Here is a 14712-nt window from a genome sequence, read left to right as displayed (position 1 = left end):
ATAGATCACTGCTGCCGGTTTTCTATCAATCATTCTTTATCGGGCAACATGTGATGGTGCTTACGGAGCTGGCTCCGTTATTTACAGGATAAAGGTCAGTGTCAGATCCAGGCCTTTCATCATGACTTTGATATACCCAGTTCGGCAAATAGATCTGTGGGTTCCCCCTCCTCCAAGCCCATCTCTTTGATATTCTTCCAGAATTTGCTCAAGTGTCGGGTTCCGGAATCGCACAACAAGGTAACGACCCGGCTCCCAGGGGGCAGCTTCATTGCCGCCATGACAGCAGCGGCGCAGTTCACAGAGCTACTGCTTCCTACAAAGATGCCGTCATTTTCCACGAGCCATCTAGCCATACGGCACGCCTGCTCATCGGTCACCTTGACTGCATCGTCAAGCAAGTCTCTGCCGACTTCGAAGTTGTTGGTTATTCGGTTGATGCCGATTCCTTCCACCATGGAGTCGACCTGCTGTCTGCGCCGGGTGCCCTCCTTCTCGGTGGGCGAGTACATGACGCCGTGCTTAATCTTGTTATACAGTCCGCTCCCCTGAGGGTCTGCTAGGATGACCTTGACATTCTTCATCTTGGCCTCGAGTTTTAGGTATCTTGCCACTCCGGATATCGTTCCGCCAGTTCCTGCGCCAGCTACGAATGCGTCAAGGTTTCCGTCTGTCTGCTGGTAAATCTCTGGGCCTGTGCTGACGACATGGGCCTGCCAGTTGGATTCCGTCTCAAACTGATTCGCAAAGAAGCCCTTGCTGCCATCCTCGGAAAATCGCGTGTGCTCAATGGCACGCCTTCGAGCCAAGTTGACAAAATGATCAGGACTGGTGATTGGAGCCACCGGGACTCGCTCAACGGTTGCACCTAGATGAATCAAAAGATCCGATTTCTCGAATGCCTGGTCGTCGGGCATGCAAATGTGAGCCTTGTATCCCTTTGCGCGGGCCAGGGTAGCAAGTGAGATGCCTGTGCTGCCCACAGTTCCTTCATAGATGGTATCGCCTTGATGCGGCGTTAAGAGGCCCTGCTTCTCGGCCTCCAGGATCATGTTGAGAGCCACTCGGTCCTTGGGGCTGTTTCCAGCGCCATTGAGGAACTCGGCTTTGGCCAGGATAATCCGGCCAGTGGCTTCGGAGAGAGACTGGATTTCAATGAGGGGCGTGTTGCCGATGCAGCCTTCAATGCCATTTGTTGCTATTCCAGCGGACCGAGATGTCGAAGATTTCGGCTCATGATCCTCAAGCTTCACCGGCGCTCCCCAGAAGAAACTTGATCTCCTGCGATCATTCACACGGCTGGTGCTCTTGTGCTGGTAGCGGGATTCGAGCTCGGGATACAGCTCTTTGAATCCCAGGGTAGCGATAATGCCGGCTGTAAAGGCAACGGCAATGGCTGCCGTGCCATAGGCCTTGGGATGATCGCTCAATGACATGCTACTGGCCGTGACCGGATATGCCTCGACATAATTGTGTTCAAAATGCCCTCATTTTTCTGCAGGCTATTGAGGTTAACAATAGATGAACAGGTGATAAATTCTGTAGGATAGACTAAACTTTGTCTCTTCTGAGGTCATTGCTGATCCCTGCCGACAGCGCAGAAAAAGAAAAAAGGTACGTACCGAGAACTCGCGGGGCAGCCCTACTCGGAACAAACCACTTTCCGGGCATAGCTGCGGGATCTGCCAATTAGTAGCTACAGCGCCTGATTGGGACGAGAAACATTTCACCTTGTGAAGGCATCGTGACCGTTTGCCATCATGGATTCTCCCATTGTGGCCCATCTCTTCCGGCAGCTGTTTCGACATCGTCCTCGCGGATGTCAAGGCCTGCGCAATGGCCTGCGCAGTGGCCTGGCCAGCAGACAAAGGCAGCAGCCGAGTCGTAGCATCGGCACAAGACCGTCGATTGATCGCGGCATGAAGACCAACGAGAGTCGCTGGCAGCAGAGGACGCATATTCTGCCTGAGGACCGAAGAGAAGAGTTTGCGCAGTATCCGTACATCTCGCTGCAGGAGCTGAAGAAGAGGACGGAGCGGCCGCGGAAAGTAAAGATGCTGCTTCGGGATTTTATAGACGGTATGTGTTGTGTTGCCTCATGCGCTCTCACATGCCGAGATCTGGAAAGGCTGACTGACAATGGACAAAACCATAGACAGTCTGTACAATCCCTCGTATGGTTATTTCTCCAAGGAGGCCGTCATCTTCAGCCCGGGCGACCCCTTCGACTTCAATGCCATGCGTGACGAGCTAGAATTCCAGGCCGAGCTGGGTCAGCGATACACCGACTTCGAAGACCTGCTCGACGAGAAAGAAGGCGAGAGCCCGACAAGACAACTGTGGCACACGCCCACGGAGCTCTTCAGGCCATACTACGGTGAGGCCATTGCCCGATATCTCGTCTCAAACTACCGCCTCACGACGTATCCCTACGACGACCTGCTCATCTTCGAAATGGGCGCCGGGCGAGGAACCCTCATGCTCAACATCCTCGACTACATCCGCGCCGCCGACCCCCAAGTCTATGCCCGCACCAAGTTTAACATCATCGAAATCTCCTCCTCCCTCGCCGCCATGCAGAACCGCCACCTCCTTTCGACTGCCGAATCTCGAGGTCACGCGGACAAGGTTGAGATCATCAACAAGTCCATCTTCGAGTGGGACCGCTACGTCCCCTCGCCGTGCTTCTTCCTCGCCATGGAGGTCTTTGACAACTTCTCCCACGACGGCATCCGGTACGACGTCACCACCGAGGAGCCGCTGCAGGGCCACGTGCTCATCGACGGAGACGGCGACTTTTACGAGTTTTACGTCCATGAGCTGGATCCCCTGGCCGCGAGATTCTTCCGCGTCCGCCACGCTGCCACCGGCGGAAACTACCCCAAGCCGTACCCTTCCAACCCTCTTCTCCGCTATCTATCTACCAAGATGCCCTTTGCCGCCAACCTCTCCCACGCCGAGTTCATCCCCACCAGGCTCATGCAGTTCTTTGACGTCTTGGAAAAGTACTTCCCCGCGCACCGTCTCCTCACGTCCGATTTCGACGCTCTCCCCCAGGCTATCAAGGGCCTCAACGCTCCCGTCGTTCAGACCCGTTTCCAGCGAAGAATGGTCCCCGTCACAACCCCTCTCGTAAGTTCCGAACCAGATCACATCAAAATACGTCATGAGCGTAAACTAACCTGTTTGGACAAATGTAGGTTCACCAGGGCTACTTTGACATTCTCTTCCCCACAGACTTCAACATCACCGAGGCTATTTACCGGGCCATCACCGGCAAGTTGACCCGCGTCATGTCTCACGGAGATTTCATGCGTCGGTGGGCCTATGTCGAAGACACGGAGACGCGGAGCGGAGAGAATCCTCTCCTTTCGCATTATAGAAACGCTAGTGTCATGGTTACTGTATAAGTAGTGTATATAGACATCTCAACCGACTTTGATGACTTTGTATCAATACAAATTACGAGCATTTGAAAAGCACAAAATCAACATCTATCGATTCCACTTTCAGATGAATAATTGTGATATATCATTCTACTCATCTGGCGCTACCTGTTTACCCATAGCCCATCCATCAACCCAATAGACCCATTCTCCCAATTTCATATGTACCTCTTTTTTTTTCTCAATTTGGCAACAAACAAAGCATAACATAGCTCCTATATATAATACACAAAACTTCTTACAGTTTCAGTTTCTCGCTCAGCCATTTCCGAGCAGTCTCGACAGCGTCGTCAATCTTCTCCGGCTGAGTTCCCTGGCCCTGGCGGGATGGCTCCTTGCCACCTGAGCGACCACCAATGACATCGGACACGGAGGCGGCCCAGTGCTCAGCAGTAACACCTTGCGAAGACAAGTGCTAAAAAAAAGATTCAATGTTAGCGACATGTTCATATGATGTTGTCTCTCATGAGATATGACGACAAAGGGGTTGGTTTGAAAATAACTTACAGTTCCGACGTAAACTCCGTGGGCAACAGCGCCCTCCTCGGGGCTGCCGACAAACAAGTAGACAGACTTTGACTTGTCCTTGGACTGGTAGTGCTTGATGACCTCGCCCACGGCCTTGGCGTTGGCGCTGATGGGAAGTCGGCCCACAAACCATTGGCTCTCCTTGTTAGCCTCAAAGTGCTTGGCAACGGTGTCGACAGCAGTCTTGGACTCTGCCTTTTGCTTCTTCTTCTGTTCGGCAACAACAGCGTTGGCAATCTTCTGGAAACGCTGGTTGAACTCATCCTTGGTGAGTGTTGAGATGACCAGCTGGCTAAGGTCCTGTGAGACGGCCTTGACCTGGGCCTCCTTCTCGGGGCCAAAGGGAAGGGCCTCAAGGTCAACCAGCTTCTGCTCAAACAGCTGGGCCTCGCGCTGGACCTGGTGGGCAGCCTCGCCAGTGTATGCGATGATACGACGAATACCCTTTGCGATACCGCTCTCCTCGACAATGATGAGATCCTTGATCAAGCCGGTCTGGTCGACGTGGGTGCCACCGCAGAACTCGACACTGTATTTCCTCCATTCAGCATTCTTGGGGTCCGAAATCAGTGTGTCGACATCCATGCCGATGGAAACCACCCGCACGGGGTTAGGGTAAGTCTCGCCAAAGACGGCACGAAGGCCCTCAATCTTGAGTGCGAGGTCGAGATCCACTTCCTTGGAGAAGATCTTGGAGTTGGCGCGGATGTACTTGTTTGAAAGCTCCTCAATCTTCTTCAGCTCATCGAGCTTGACCTGAGTCTTGTGTGAAAAGTCAAAACGCAGCTTGTCATTGTCCACCAAGGAACCCTTCTGGTTGACATCTTCACCGAGCACCTCTCTCAGGGAGTGGTTGAGAATATGTGTGCCGGTGTGGTTGTTACGAATAGGTGAACGGCGAAGCTCATCGTACTCGCAAATGACTTCATCGTCGGCAGAAAGCACTCCGTACTCGATGTAACCGCTGTGGAGGACGTATCCACCAAAGTCTTGGACATCCATGACCTTGAACTCGACGACATCGTCAATGACGATGCGACCAGTGTCGGCAATCTGACCACCAGACTCTGCGTAGAAGTTGGTCTTGTCGAGCAAAACGCCAATGGCGGTGTTGGCGGGGATATCCTTGGTCGACTTGACGAAAGCCTGGCCATCAAAGATGTACTGAACCTTGCCCTTGCTGTCGCCCCTGAGATACTTGGCATCGTCATTTGTCCTTGCGACCTTGAGCTCTGAGTCGAGCTCAGCAATCTTGTGAACATCAAGCTTGGCAAATGTCTGCACTGAATCCTTGACAGCCTTGCTAGCTTCTCTAGCCTTTTCACGGGCAACGGCAACCTCATCCTCATCAATGTCCAGATTTCGCTCCTCAGCCATCAGCTTGGTCAAGTCGACAGGGAAGCCAAAGGTGTCGTAGAGTCTCCAGACGACATCTCCCTCCAGCTTCTTGACGCCGTCCTTGGCAGCCTTGGCAGCATATCTCTCAAACTGGGCCTCACCGCGGTCCAGAGTTCGGGAGAAGGCCTCCTCTTCCTCGTCGAGGATCTCCTTGATGTCTCCCTGCTTCTTGGCGAGGTCAGGGAACTGCTCGCCCATCTGTTCAACCAGGGCAGGCAGAATCTTGGAGAAGAATGAGCCAATCTCGGCATTCAGGTACTTGCGGGCATATCGGACACCACGTCGGAGGATTCGTCGAATGACGTAGCCGCGGCCGTCGTTGTTGGGCACGGCGCCGTCTGTGATGGCGAACGACATGGTTCGGATGTGGTCTGCGACAACTCGGTAAGCGGTATCAATACCGTCAACGTCGTCCGCGCCGTACTTGTCGGTATAGGGTCTCGCGGCAGTGACTTCCTCAATCTTCTTGAACAGAGGAGTAAAGACATCGGTGGCGTAGTTGGAAGCGGTATCCTGGAGGGCAGAGACCAAACGCTCGAAACCCATACCGGTGTCGATGTGCTTGGCAGGCAGGGGTTTGAGGCTGCCATCCTTTTGTCGGTCGAATTGCATGAAGACGAGGTTCCAGATCTCAACAACCATGGGGTCGTCCATGTTGACAAGGCTGGCAGCGTTGCGTCCTCCGATCTTGTCGTAGTGGACCTCGGAACAAGGACCACAGGGGCCCTGGTCACCCATCTCCCAGAAGTTGTCCTTCATGTTTCCAGGAATGATGTGATCCTCAGGCACACCAGTCTTGAGCCAGAAGTCCTTGGCCTCCAGATCGGGCTCGAGGTTGAGAGCCGGGTTGCCCTCAAAGTATGTGACGTAGAGCCGGGTAGGATCAAGGCCATAGACCTTGGTCAGGAGCTCCCACGCCATCTCGATAGCATCCTTCTTGAAGTAGTCGCCAAATGACCAGTTACCAAGCATTTCGAAAAATGTGTGGTGGTAGCTGTCTTTGCCGACATCGTCGAGATCGTTGTGTTTGCCACCAGCGCGGATGACCTTTTGGGTGTCGACGGCGCGCTTCAGGTTGCTCATGGGGTCGGACTTGTTGACGGTGCCCAGGAAAATGGGCTTGAACTGGTTCATACCCGCATTGGTGAAGAGCAGGGTCGGGTCATTGTGAGGAACGACGGAGCCAGAGGGCACTGTAGAAGAACCAAAAAAATCAGCATGTGTCAGTCATAGTTTTGGGTGACGATGGATGGCTCGCCGCGATGGGTTGAATGATGGAGAGCAGGCAATGCAATCGATGAAAAAAAAGACGAGATCGACATCAAGCATTGCAGATAATCAACCAGCATCTTGTTTCTGTCGTTGCGGCCCATCGCGAGTTGGCGATGTCTCATTTCCCCCAAGCCGAGCCAACCCCGCCACTCTGGAGGGGTGATGGCGATGTCTGTCCAACGGCTCAATATTTTTTTTCACCACTTACCCAGCGTGTGCCCCCTCTGCTCGAAAAAGTCGAAAAAGGTCTTGCGCACCTGCGCCTCGGGCCAGTTGCCCGCCATGCTTGCGAATGTCTGAGTCTGAGTTCTTGGCTGGAGAGCAAAGCGCGTGGTTGCAAAAGTGCAGAGGCGAAGGCGAAGACGAAGGCGAGGGTGCAGATGCGATGCTTCGGAGAGCAATCGGCGGGGTTGTGGCGGGTGGGTTTTGTAGAAACTTCTACAAGAGTGACTCAAGCCTACAAAGGACGTCTGTCGCCCGCTTCTGGCCGAGCTGCTGCACTGTAGCCGCGACCTTGCCAGCGTCCGCATCAGCACAGACGGGAGTCACACGGGGGGCTTCAATGCAATCGGCGAGTTAGTTTGAACGGCGGCATTCCGTAACAGTTGACTCTTTTTTCTTGTTCTCCAATTCGGCTCGGCTAAGCAGGGCGGAACGGAACAAACAGACCATACAGACAATGCTGGGGACCGCGCCCGCGCCAGGCATCATCCTCACTATGGAGAGGCAGCGGCGCAAGAGGAAGGCCGAGACGCTCGACTCGGATCGCGAGCGCCTGTCGAAGCGCCTCAGCCGGCTCAATATAGGTATGTGAGATCTGCAGCTGATCTGGTTGATTCTCGTTTATTTTTGTTTTTTTCTCATCTTCTTGTTTCTTTTTTTCTCTTTCCAACGTTGGAGCGGCCCAATGCATTCCAACCACCTCCGTAAGCGGTCAATTCGCTAACGCCCTGTGACAGAGCCAAAGTCCAAGCTCCACGTCAAGGCCGAAACACCGGCCATTGCCACCGCATCGTCAACATGCCCCAAGCCGACGTCGGATGAGAACGAGACGATGCAAGTCGACGATTCCAAGCATAAAGTGTACATCTACGACCTAGACGCCGAGCTCTCCTCAGACAGCGAAAACGACGACGGCAAGCTCGTCTTCCTGCCAGACATCGAGAAGCATCTGCGTGAGAACCGCATCCCGCGCCACATCCTGGCCAACGACGAGGGCGAGCTGGCTGGCATGCAGTTGGTCCTCTACAGCGACCCAAAGTCCCTATCCGTGCCCGAAGAAAAGGACAGCGTGCGCAGGGCCATCATCGAATCCCGACATCGAGCGAGAGAGGAGCAGAAGAAGATAGCCAAGCCCGACGAGATACCCAACGAGATACCCAACAATGTCATGCCGCCTCAGATGGCGTCTCAGACATACTTCCAGACCCCCGCCGTAACGATGCCGCGCAGCGACCCTGCGCCAGCTCCGTTCTTCCACGTGGACGATCCGTGCGATGCCATGGAGGTTGATTAACGAGTGCAAGACCAAAGATGACTGATCCGCAGCGAGTGACGATATACGTGCATTATACCCGAGGGTTCAACATTCTGGGAGTTTGCTTTATTGGCTTTGACTTGTTTTTTTGTCTTGATTCTTTCTTTTTTCGTCGGCGGCGTTTTGCAAGTTGGCTTCCTTTCCATTTCTGCCTTTTAAGAGGCTTCAGCGCCAAAACCTGTACATTGACCATCATCTATCAGGATACTATTATCCGTAGTAAATACGCATTATTTGCCGTTTTGGAGAGCCCAAAACCTAGTCCTTGCCTCTCACAGCACCCCAAAAGACTTAAACATCTCCCAATCCACCGACATCTATGAACTTCAATCTCCAACATCACCCTGTTTTACCACCCCGTTGTTCAATATTTACTCTTTACTTTAGTATGATGTGGTCATGAAACAACTACGACAGCAAGTAATCACATTGGGTTCTTCCGCTTTGAGAGAGCGGCCTCTTTAAAATCGCCATGACTATTATTATGTTCATACTACCATAGCCCAATCCTATGAAAACCTCCTATAGCCGCAACGCACCTTTTTATAGCAAAAGCAAAAGAAAGCTGATCCCTCAGGTCAGATGCAAAGAAGAGAGGGTGTTATTCAAGTAAAAGTTCACCGCTTGACGGATCGTGGAATCAACGACTTCAATTCCGGCAGCACTCTCAAGTCGGTGTCCGACTATCGCCTTTCCATATATGATTCTATTGCAGATGTCGACGCATTTTCCGACTTGATCGCCGTCATATCGTTATTGCGTGCAACGTCGACAACTTCGGCCACACTTCAAGAGTATAGCTGAAGGATTCTTTCGATTTCCCTTTGAACTTTTGTTTCGACTCCTCGCCTTGCTGTCTCATCTCCTCTCTTATTGCGTCAAACTTCTCATCCAGCCTCATAATTGCATTTTGCATAGTCTTCTCGTGTTGCTCGCGTTGCTGTCTCATCTCCTCTCTTGTTGCGTCAAGTTTCTCATCCAGCTTCATGATTGCATTTTGTATAGTTGATATTGCGTCTAGCAGATCGGGGTGAGGACCGGATGGGGGCGACGACAATACTTCGGCTTGATGGTCATCGCGCTGAGGAGTTGACTCGTAAAGCATATAGCTTTTATAATTATCTTCTATGCGAAGCGATTTGAATACTGACATCATTTGCTGTTGAAATCGTGTTGGCTGTCCTTCGATAAATTGGATCTCTGGGTAAAGCGCCGAAAGGAAAACAAACTTAGCCCATGTAGGCTCATTCTGTAGCTTCGAATAAAGAGGGTGATGAGAAGGCCCTCGCTTAGTATCACGATTCATCTTGAAATATGACGCTTCAAGCAAGCTCAAGTATTCGTTCTGATCAAGTTGTGTCATGTTTGTAGCCTGATCCTAGTAGGCCACAATAGCGGCAACGTAAAATTTTTGATTCCGACCTCCTGGTTGTTGGACATATGGATTGTCAATTCCAATGATCAAAGGAGGTAAATGCGGGTTTGGACACGGGTTATTGTGTGGGAGCAGGCGAACAGGAGATACCGTCGCGTTATCGTCGGCGTCATTTTGAGAATTGCTCATCGACATGGTGATGTTTGTTGTAGACAGTGATGGACGGAGATAGGTAGGAAGAAGTATAACGTCGACAGAGAAGGAAGAACATGCTACGAATGTAAGAACAAGGATGAAAAAAAGATGAAGAGAAGGAAGAAGAAAGAGGAAGATTTTATAGGACAGAAGAAGGTGAAATGAATACCATGTGACATTCTTCCAGCTGCCACCAGCTGCAAACTGAACTTGTTGAAGTCAAGGCACTCGTGTTTCTGCCGCACATACTCTACCGCTATTATTTCACCGCTTACGCTCTATTGATTCTCGGTAGAAGCTTGATTCTTTTACTTCTTTCTTTCTTTTTTTCATCACTCAGCCAGCCATGGATCCCAAAACCCAGGATGCGAAGAAGCCACTTCGGCTGACATTCAGTGAGCTAAACATCCATGGAAACGACGAGAAATAGATTCAAGCATTTCAATGCGTGCAAATTTACCACCAACAAGCGGTTAAGATAGATGTTAAAGGGTCTAATATCTACTATATCTACTATATCTACTATATTTACTATATCTACTATATTTACTATATCTACTATATTTACTATATCTACTATATCTACTATATCTACTATATCTACTATATCTACTATATCTACTATATCTACTATATCTACTATATCTACTATATCTACTATATCTACTATATCTACTATATCTACTATATCTACTATGTAAGAAACACTTTGCATAATGCCCTCTGCTTAATTCAGACTTCGGGATCGATTGCCGCAAGCCGTCAACTGCAGCGTGGAGATCCGCCATCGTGCGTGTCTACTTTTGCATAAGTAGACAAGGAGTAGTCATGCCCCCCTGATATATACATCACAACAACACTTAAAGTCCAGTCACATATCTCAGTATAAAAGTATAAAAGCACGAGTAGTATTTCTTGCATTCTCAGGTTCTATATCAGGCTTCAAAACCTCGAGGGACTATGTATCAAACGACATTCATCATCTTCCATCTCCATATGGAACCCTCCAACGCTCTTCTTTTTGAGGACAGCACAAAATCAAGAAACTCGGCGGAAAAAAAAATTGAGAAAAAAGAAAATAGGGAAATATGACAGACAGTTTTATCCCGGATCAAAACGGCAGGTAGATAGAGGAAGGAGAGGGGAACGCCAAAGACAGGTTCCAAATTCCATACGCATAGACCCTTTCAACATGATTTTTTTCGTGTGTAAAGATGATGAAAATCGTGCGTGGTAGGAAAAGGCTGAAATCCCATGTCCCCTTGCTTTGACGTTCCCCACGCTCGCCTCCTATTTTTGGGGTGGTATCATACATAAGTCTGAAAGAAAATAAAAGATGGGATAAAGAGAGGAAGAGAGACAAAGAGAGAGAATGGACTAGTATTAAAAATGAAACGCTGCACATTGCATCGTATCTCTGGTTGCGATCAAGGGAAAATGACGACGAGTGGTATCAAATTGCGGCAGAAATAGTAAAGAGAAGAAGTATTGATAACAAGAAATCGAACGGATTCAAGCGTTTAACTTGTTCGCTCAGTTATTACGGAGAGGAACTGATGTGCCCTCCATGTTGCCGGTGAGCTCGGCGACCCGGGCCTTGATGCGTGCGACTCGGGATTCGATTGCTGCAGAAAAGTCAGTATATTGCATGCTAATTTGTAGAATTTAGGAGGGGATAGTTATCAGGACGTACTCTCTTCTCCATCCTCGCCTTCAGTCTTTGCGGGCTTGGGGAAGTCATCCGGGCGGGAAGAAGTTCGCTCAGCCGCATTCTTGCGGAGCTGAGCAAAACGGTCCTGAATGCCTGGGCTAATTCCAGCAGGGAGTCCTTCTTTCGCAGGAGGAGCAGGAGTTGCTTCCTTCACGGGCAGCTTCGAAGGAAACTTGGGGGCAGGACGAGCAATCGGTGGTGGCACCGCATCCTCATATTCATCCTCATCATCATCTTCTGGGACAAAGGCTGGCACATCATCCAGAGGGCCTTGGTCGAATCTTGAGAAATCGTGCTCAGGTTCTGGCTGATTAGGGGCATCATCGTTTGCAGCATCATCGTCAGCCGGCTGGTCGTAAATCGGCTCGTAGATCGGCTCTCCGTCCACTGGCGTGTCCGGTTCTTGCTCAATTGGGGAGACAACGGCAGGACTGGCCATTGGCTTCTCGATGGACTTCTTGCCAGCGTTCTGCTCAAGCATCTTGTTCAAATCAGTCTTAACACTTTCCAAGTTCTTGGAGGCACGCTTCTTGCGGCCAAAGATCTTCAAGAAGCCACCCTTCTGTTGTTTTGGTTCGGGGCTCCGTGGAGCATCGAACGACGAGGGCTTGCCATTAAAGGTAGGCGACGTAACCCGGGCAGCGGGCTCTTCTTTAGGCGGTGTTGGTAGGCTAGGCTCTGCCTTTGGCTGCTCAGGAGTAGCAGACACAGGAGTTTGAGCCTGCTCCGGGAGAGGAGAGCGAGATCGCGCCTCTTCCAAAACATTCTCGGGAACCAATGATAAGGCAGAGTGTCCATGGGGCAAAGGCGAGGCAGCCGGTGTCAAAAGACTATCCTTGGGAGGCACTGCGGGCGAGGGAAGATTGTCACCGGAAGGTTCGTGGTTTTCGGTAGGTTCGGGAACTGCGTTTCCTCGACCTGCGTTGTCGTTGGCCATGTACATATCCTTGATGGTGCCCTTGTCGTACTTCTTAACCCACTTCATGGCTGAGGAGGCCTCGCCCAGAATATGGGGCTGAAGGGTCATAACACTATTAGTCTTTTCAGCCATCAACTCGGCATCTGTGCGGCCGCGGCGAACAACAGGCGCCGGGCGGTTCTCCTCCCGGTCCTGCTGAGCTCTCAGCTGGGCAGCCTTTGCCTGGACTCTGGCATGAGCATCCGGGCCAATGCTGGCCTTGCTATCGTTGGCGTTGGCGGTTGTAGTCTTGTCATTCTTGTCAAGAGACTTCTTGCGTCGAGAGACGGTCTTGGAACGCTTTGTCCATGAAAACAATCCCTTCTTTTCCGCAATATAGGCTCCTTCTTGAGCATCAGGAGCTGCTCCTGCGATGATCTCCTCCACAACAAGCCAGCGGCAACCACGGATGGAAGTCTCAACAACTGCGCATCTGCCAAAAGCCGACTTGCGTTCCGGGGTCTCCTCTGGTGCAAGACTGGTCATCCACACCCACCAAAAAGCGTCGTCCAGGTCGATAACCCTAATACTTGCGAGCTCTCCAGGCTCAACATCACGTTCGCTCTCGAGCCTTGGGTTATGAGATTGCGAGCTGTGTTGACGGCTATCAGGCGATAGCGGAGGGAGAATTTTGTCGGGAGGCAGCAGGTAGTTGGGCCTTGATTGGTTGTCGTCGACAAAACCGGCCGACAAAAAGTCTGCCCACGAAGGCGTAGTCGGGCGTGCCAATCCGTTGCCGCCGGAGAGAGGGCTGTTGCGGAGGCCCTGGAACTGTTTGAGCTGTTGGTTTCTCTTTGGCACGACGCTTCCTTCGTCATCGTCTTCCTCCTCCAGGGAGCTGGCGAAACCAATATCCTCAAATCGGGACCAAGAGGCATCTCGTAAGCTCGTAGAAACTTTGACGCTCGACGCTTGTGACTGATTAGCTGATGAGATTGCCTTGAGGACTCGCTGGCATTCGTCTGTTAGTGCCTGCACTGGGTCTTCGTAGCTGGAAAATTCCTGGAGTTCGCTATCGGAGTCGCGATACTGAAAGTGGTTTGCTCGGCGCAACAAGGCGAACGGGGTTGGGGAAACTGTGTCAACAATCATGACCACCTTCTTGGTCTTGACCAAAAGCAGTTCCGGCCTCTGCGGAGGATACTCGGTTTCTTGAAGCAGCTTCTGGAGAGACCTGGGCAGCATGGTGATTCCTGTGGGGTTCTGCTCAGGGGAAAGCGACCTCAGATAAGCGAAAAAGAGATGACTGGTGGCATCGGCAGCACTGCAAGCACGAAAAATATTAGCATGAAGCTCCATCGATATTCCGTATTCAGAATTGGCAGATCGTCGTCGTACCTAAGCCATGCCCCATAACCACCGTCGAAACCTTTACCAGTATCATTGTGGTCAAAGGCCCACCACGAGGCCATACGAGACAGCTTGCGCCCACCAAAGCCATTGTTCTTGCCATGAGCTGCGACTGCCGCTATCAGGCCAAAGAAATCGAAGATTATCTGCTGGCGCGCCGCATTTTCCACGCTGAGGGGGATGAACGTTTTGAAGGAATCGCGGGCCATGTTGGAGTCTTGGGTAGCACCAGAAAGTCAGCACCCGCATGTAACCGTAAATGCTTATTAGTAGTCCCTATCACATACCTCGTTCTCCAACCTTGAACAGTTCATACGCATCCCAGCCAACGAGGCCTCCGTGAAGACGGCTCCAGCACCATTTTACGACTCCCGAGATGACCTGTACTTTTTGTGAGCATTCCGGTTTGCCATGCAAACAAAGATACGTACCATGGGCTCTGTCATGCGCAGCTCCTGGAGCAGCATCTCCCCGCTAATCGGAGGGTCTTGGCTGAAGAAGTTTCGAACAAAGGTGCGAACGGCGCTGGGGTTCGAAGTCGGTCGGAAAGGGAGCAGGAAGAATGGATGATCGAGGCCTGCAGCGTAATCGTTAGTCAAAGGTAAATGCGCAAGAAACTACCAGAATCGTGACAAGCTGCCTAACATCCAGCCTTGGTGAATGACCTACCTCGCGACTTGAGCTCTTCGCAGCAGCCGTGCAGAAGCTCTCGAATCTCCTCGGGCTCAACCGTCTTGCGAGTCCAAGCATCGTCCCATTGTTTCTTCTGCGGAAGTAAATCTGCGTCGTCGAGTCCGTTCTTCTTGGACTTTGCGTCCTTCTTGCGTCGAGAGAAGATGCCAGGCATTTTGGGCAATTCTATCAGCGACTGGAGAATGGATTGTCGATGCAACGATTGGCATAAATCATTCAAAGAAAGAAATATGCTGTTAGGAAGCTGCT

The 14712-nt window shown here is 51.3% G+C and overlaps 5 protein-coding genes across 5 annotated transcripts; 2 read left to right on the top strand and 3 right to left on the bottom strand.

Moving 5' to 3' along the window:
• Nucleotides 1-119: 119 nt before the first annotated feature.
• Nucleotides 120-1436, bottom strand: T069G_03783 (pyridoxal-phosphate dependent enzyme domain-containing protein; the record flags this gene model as incomplete). Its single annotated transcript, XM_056170993.1, has 1 exon — nt 120-1436. The coding sequence occupies one exon, from the start codon at nt 1434-1436 to the stop codon at nt 120-122; it is 1317 nt and encodes a 438-aa protein (XP_056031885.1).
• Nucleotides 1437-1760: 324 nt separating this feature from the next.
• Nucleotides 1761-3410, top strand: T069G_03782 (putative s-adenosyl-L-methionine-dependent methyltransferase domain-containing protein; the record flags this gene model as incomplete). The annotated part of the gene is made up of 3 exons (XM_056170992.1): nt 1761-2079; nt 2156-3132; nt 3201-3410. The coding sequence occupies 3 exons, from the start codon at nt 1761-1763 to the stop codon at nt 3408-3410; spliced, it is 1506 nt and encodes a 501-aa protein (XP_056031884.1).
• Nucleotides 3411-3684: 274 nt separating this feature from the next.
• On the bottom strand, nt 3685-6928 carry T069G_03781 (tRNA synthetases class II (A) domain-containing protein; the record flags this gene model as incomplete). Its single annotated transcript, XM_056170991.1, has 3 exons — nt 3685-3861; nt 3954-6565; nt 6853-6928. 3 exons carry the CDS (start codon nt 6926-6928, stop codon nt 3685-3687), a joined length of 2865 nt encoding a protein of 954 aa, XP_056031883.1.
• Nucleotides 6929-7323: 395 nt separating this feature from the next.
• Nucleotides 7324-8160, top strand: T069G_03780 (uncharacterized protein; the record flags this gene model as incomplete). Its single annotated transcript, XM_056170990.1, has 2 exons — nt 7324-7450; nt 7604-8160. 2 exons carry the CDS (start codon nt 7324-7326, stop codon nt 8158-8160), a joined length of 684 nt encoding a protein of 227 aa, XP_056031882.1.
• A 3124-nt stretch (nt 8161-11284) lies between these two features.
• T069G_03779 (uncharacterized protein) lies at nt 11285-14617 on the bottom strand (the record flags this gene model as incomplete). Its single annotated transcript, XM_056170989.1, has 6 exons — nt 11285-11376; nt 11445-13684; nt 13759-13987; nt 14058-14151; nt 14202-14347; nt 14440-14617. 6 exons carry the CDS (start codon nt 14615-14617, stop codon nt 11285-11287), a joined length of 2979 nt encoding a protein of 992 aa, XP_056031881.1.
• Between the last annotated feature and the right edge of the window lie 95 nt (nt 14618-14712).

Source organism: Trichoderma breve, chromosome 2 (genome assembly GCF_028502605.1).
Source record: "Trichoderma breve strain T069 chromosome 2, whole genome shotgun sequence".
NCBI classification, from domain to species: Eukaryota; Fungi; Ascomycota; class Sordariomycetes; order Hypocreales; family Hypocreaceae; genus Trichoderma; species Trichoderma breve.
The sequence above is the reverse complement of the archived record's forward strand: the minus strand, read 5'-3'. Positions and strand labels throughout refer to the sequence as shown.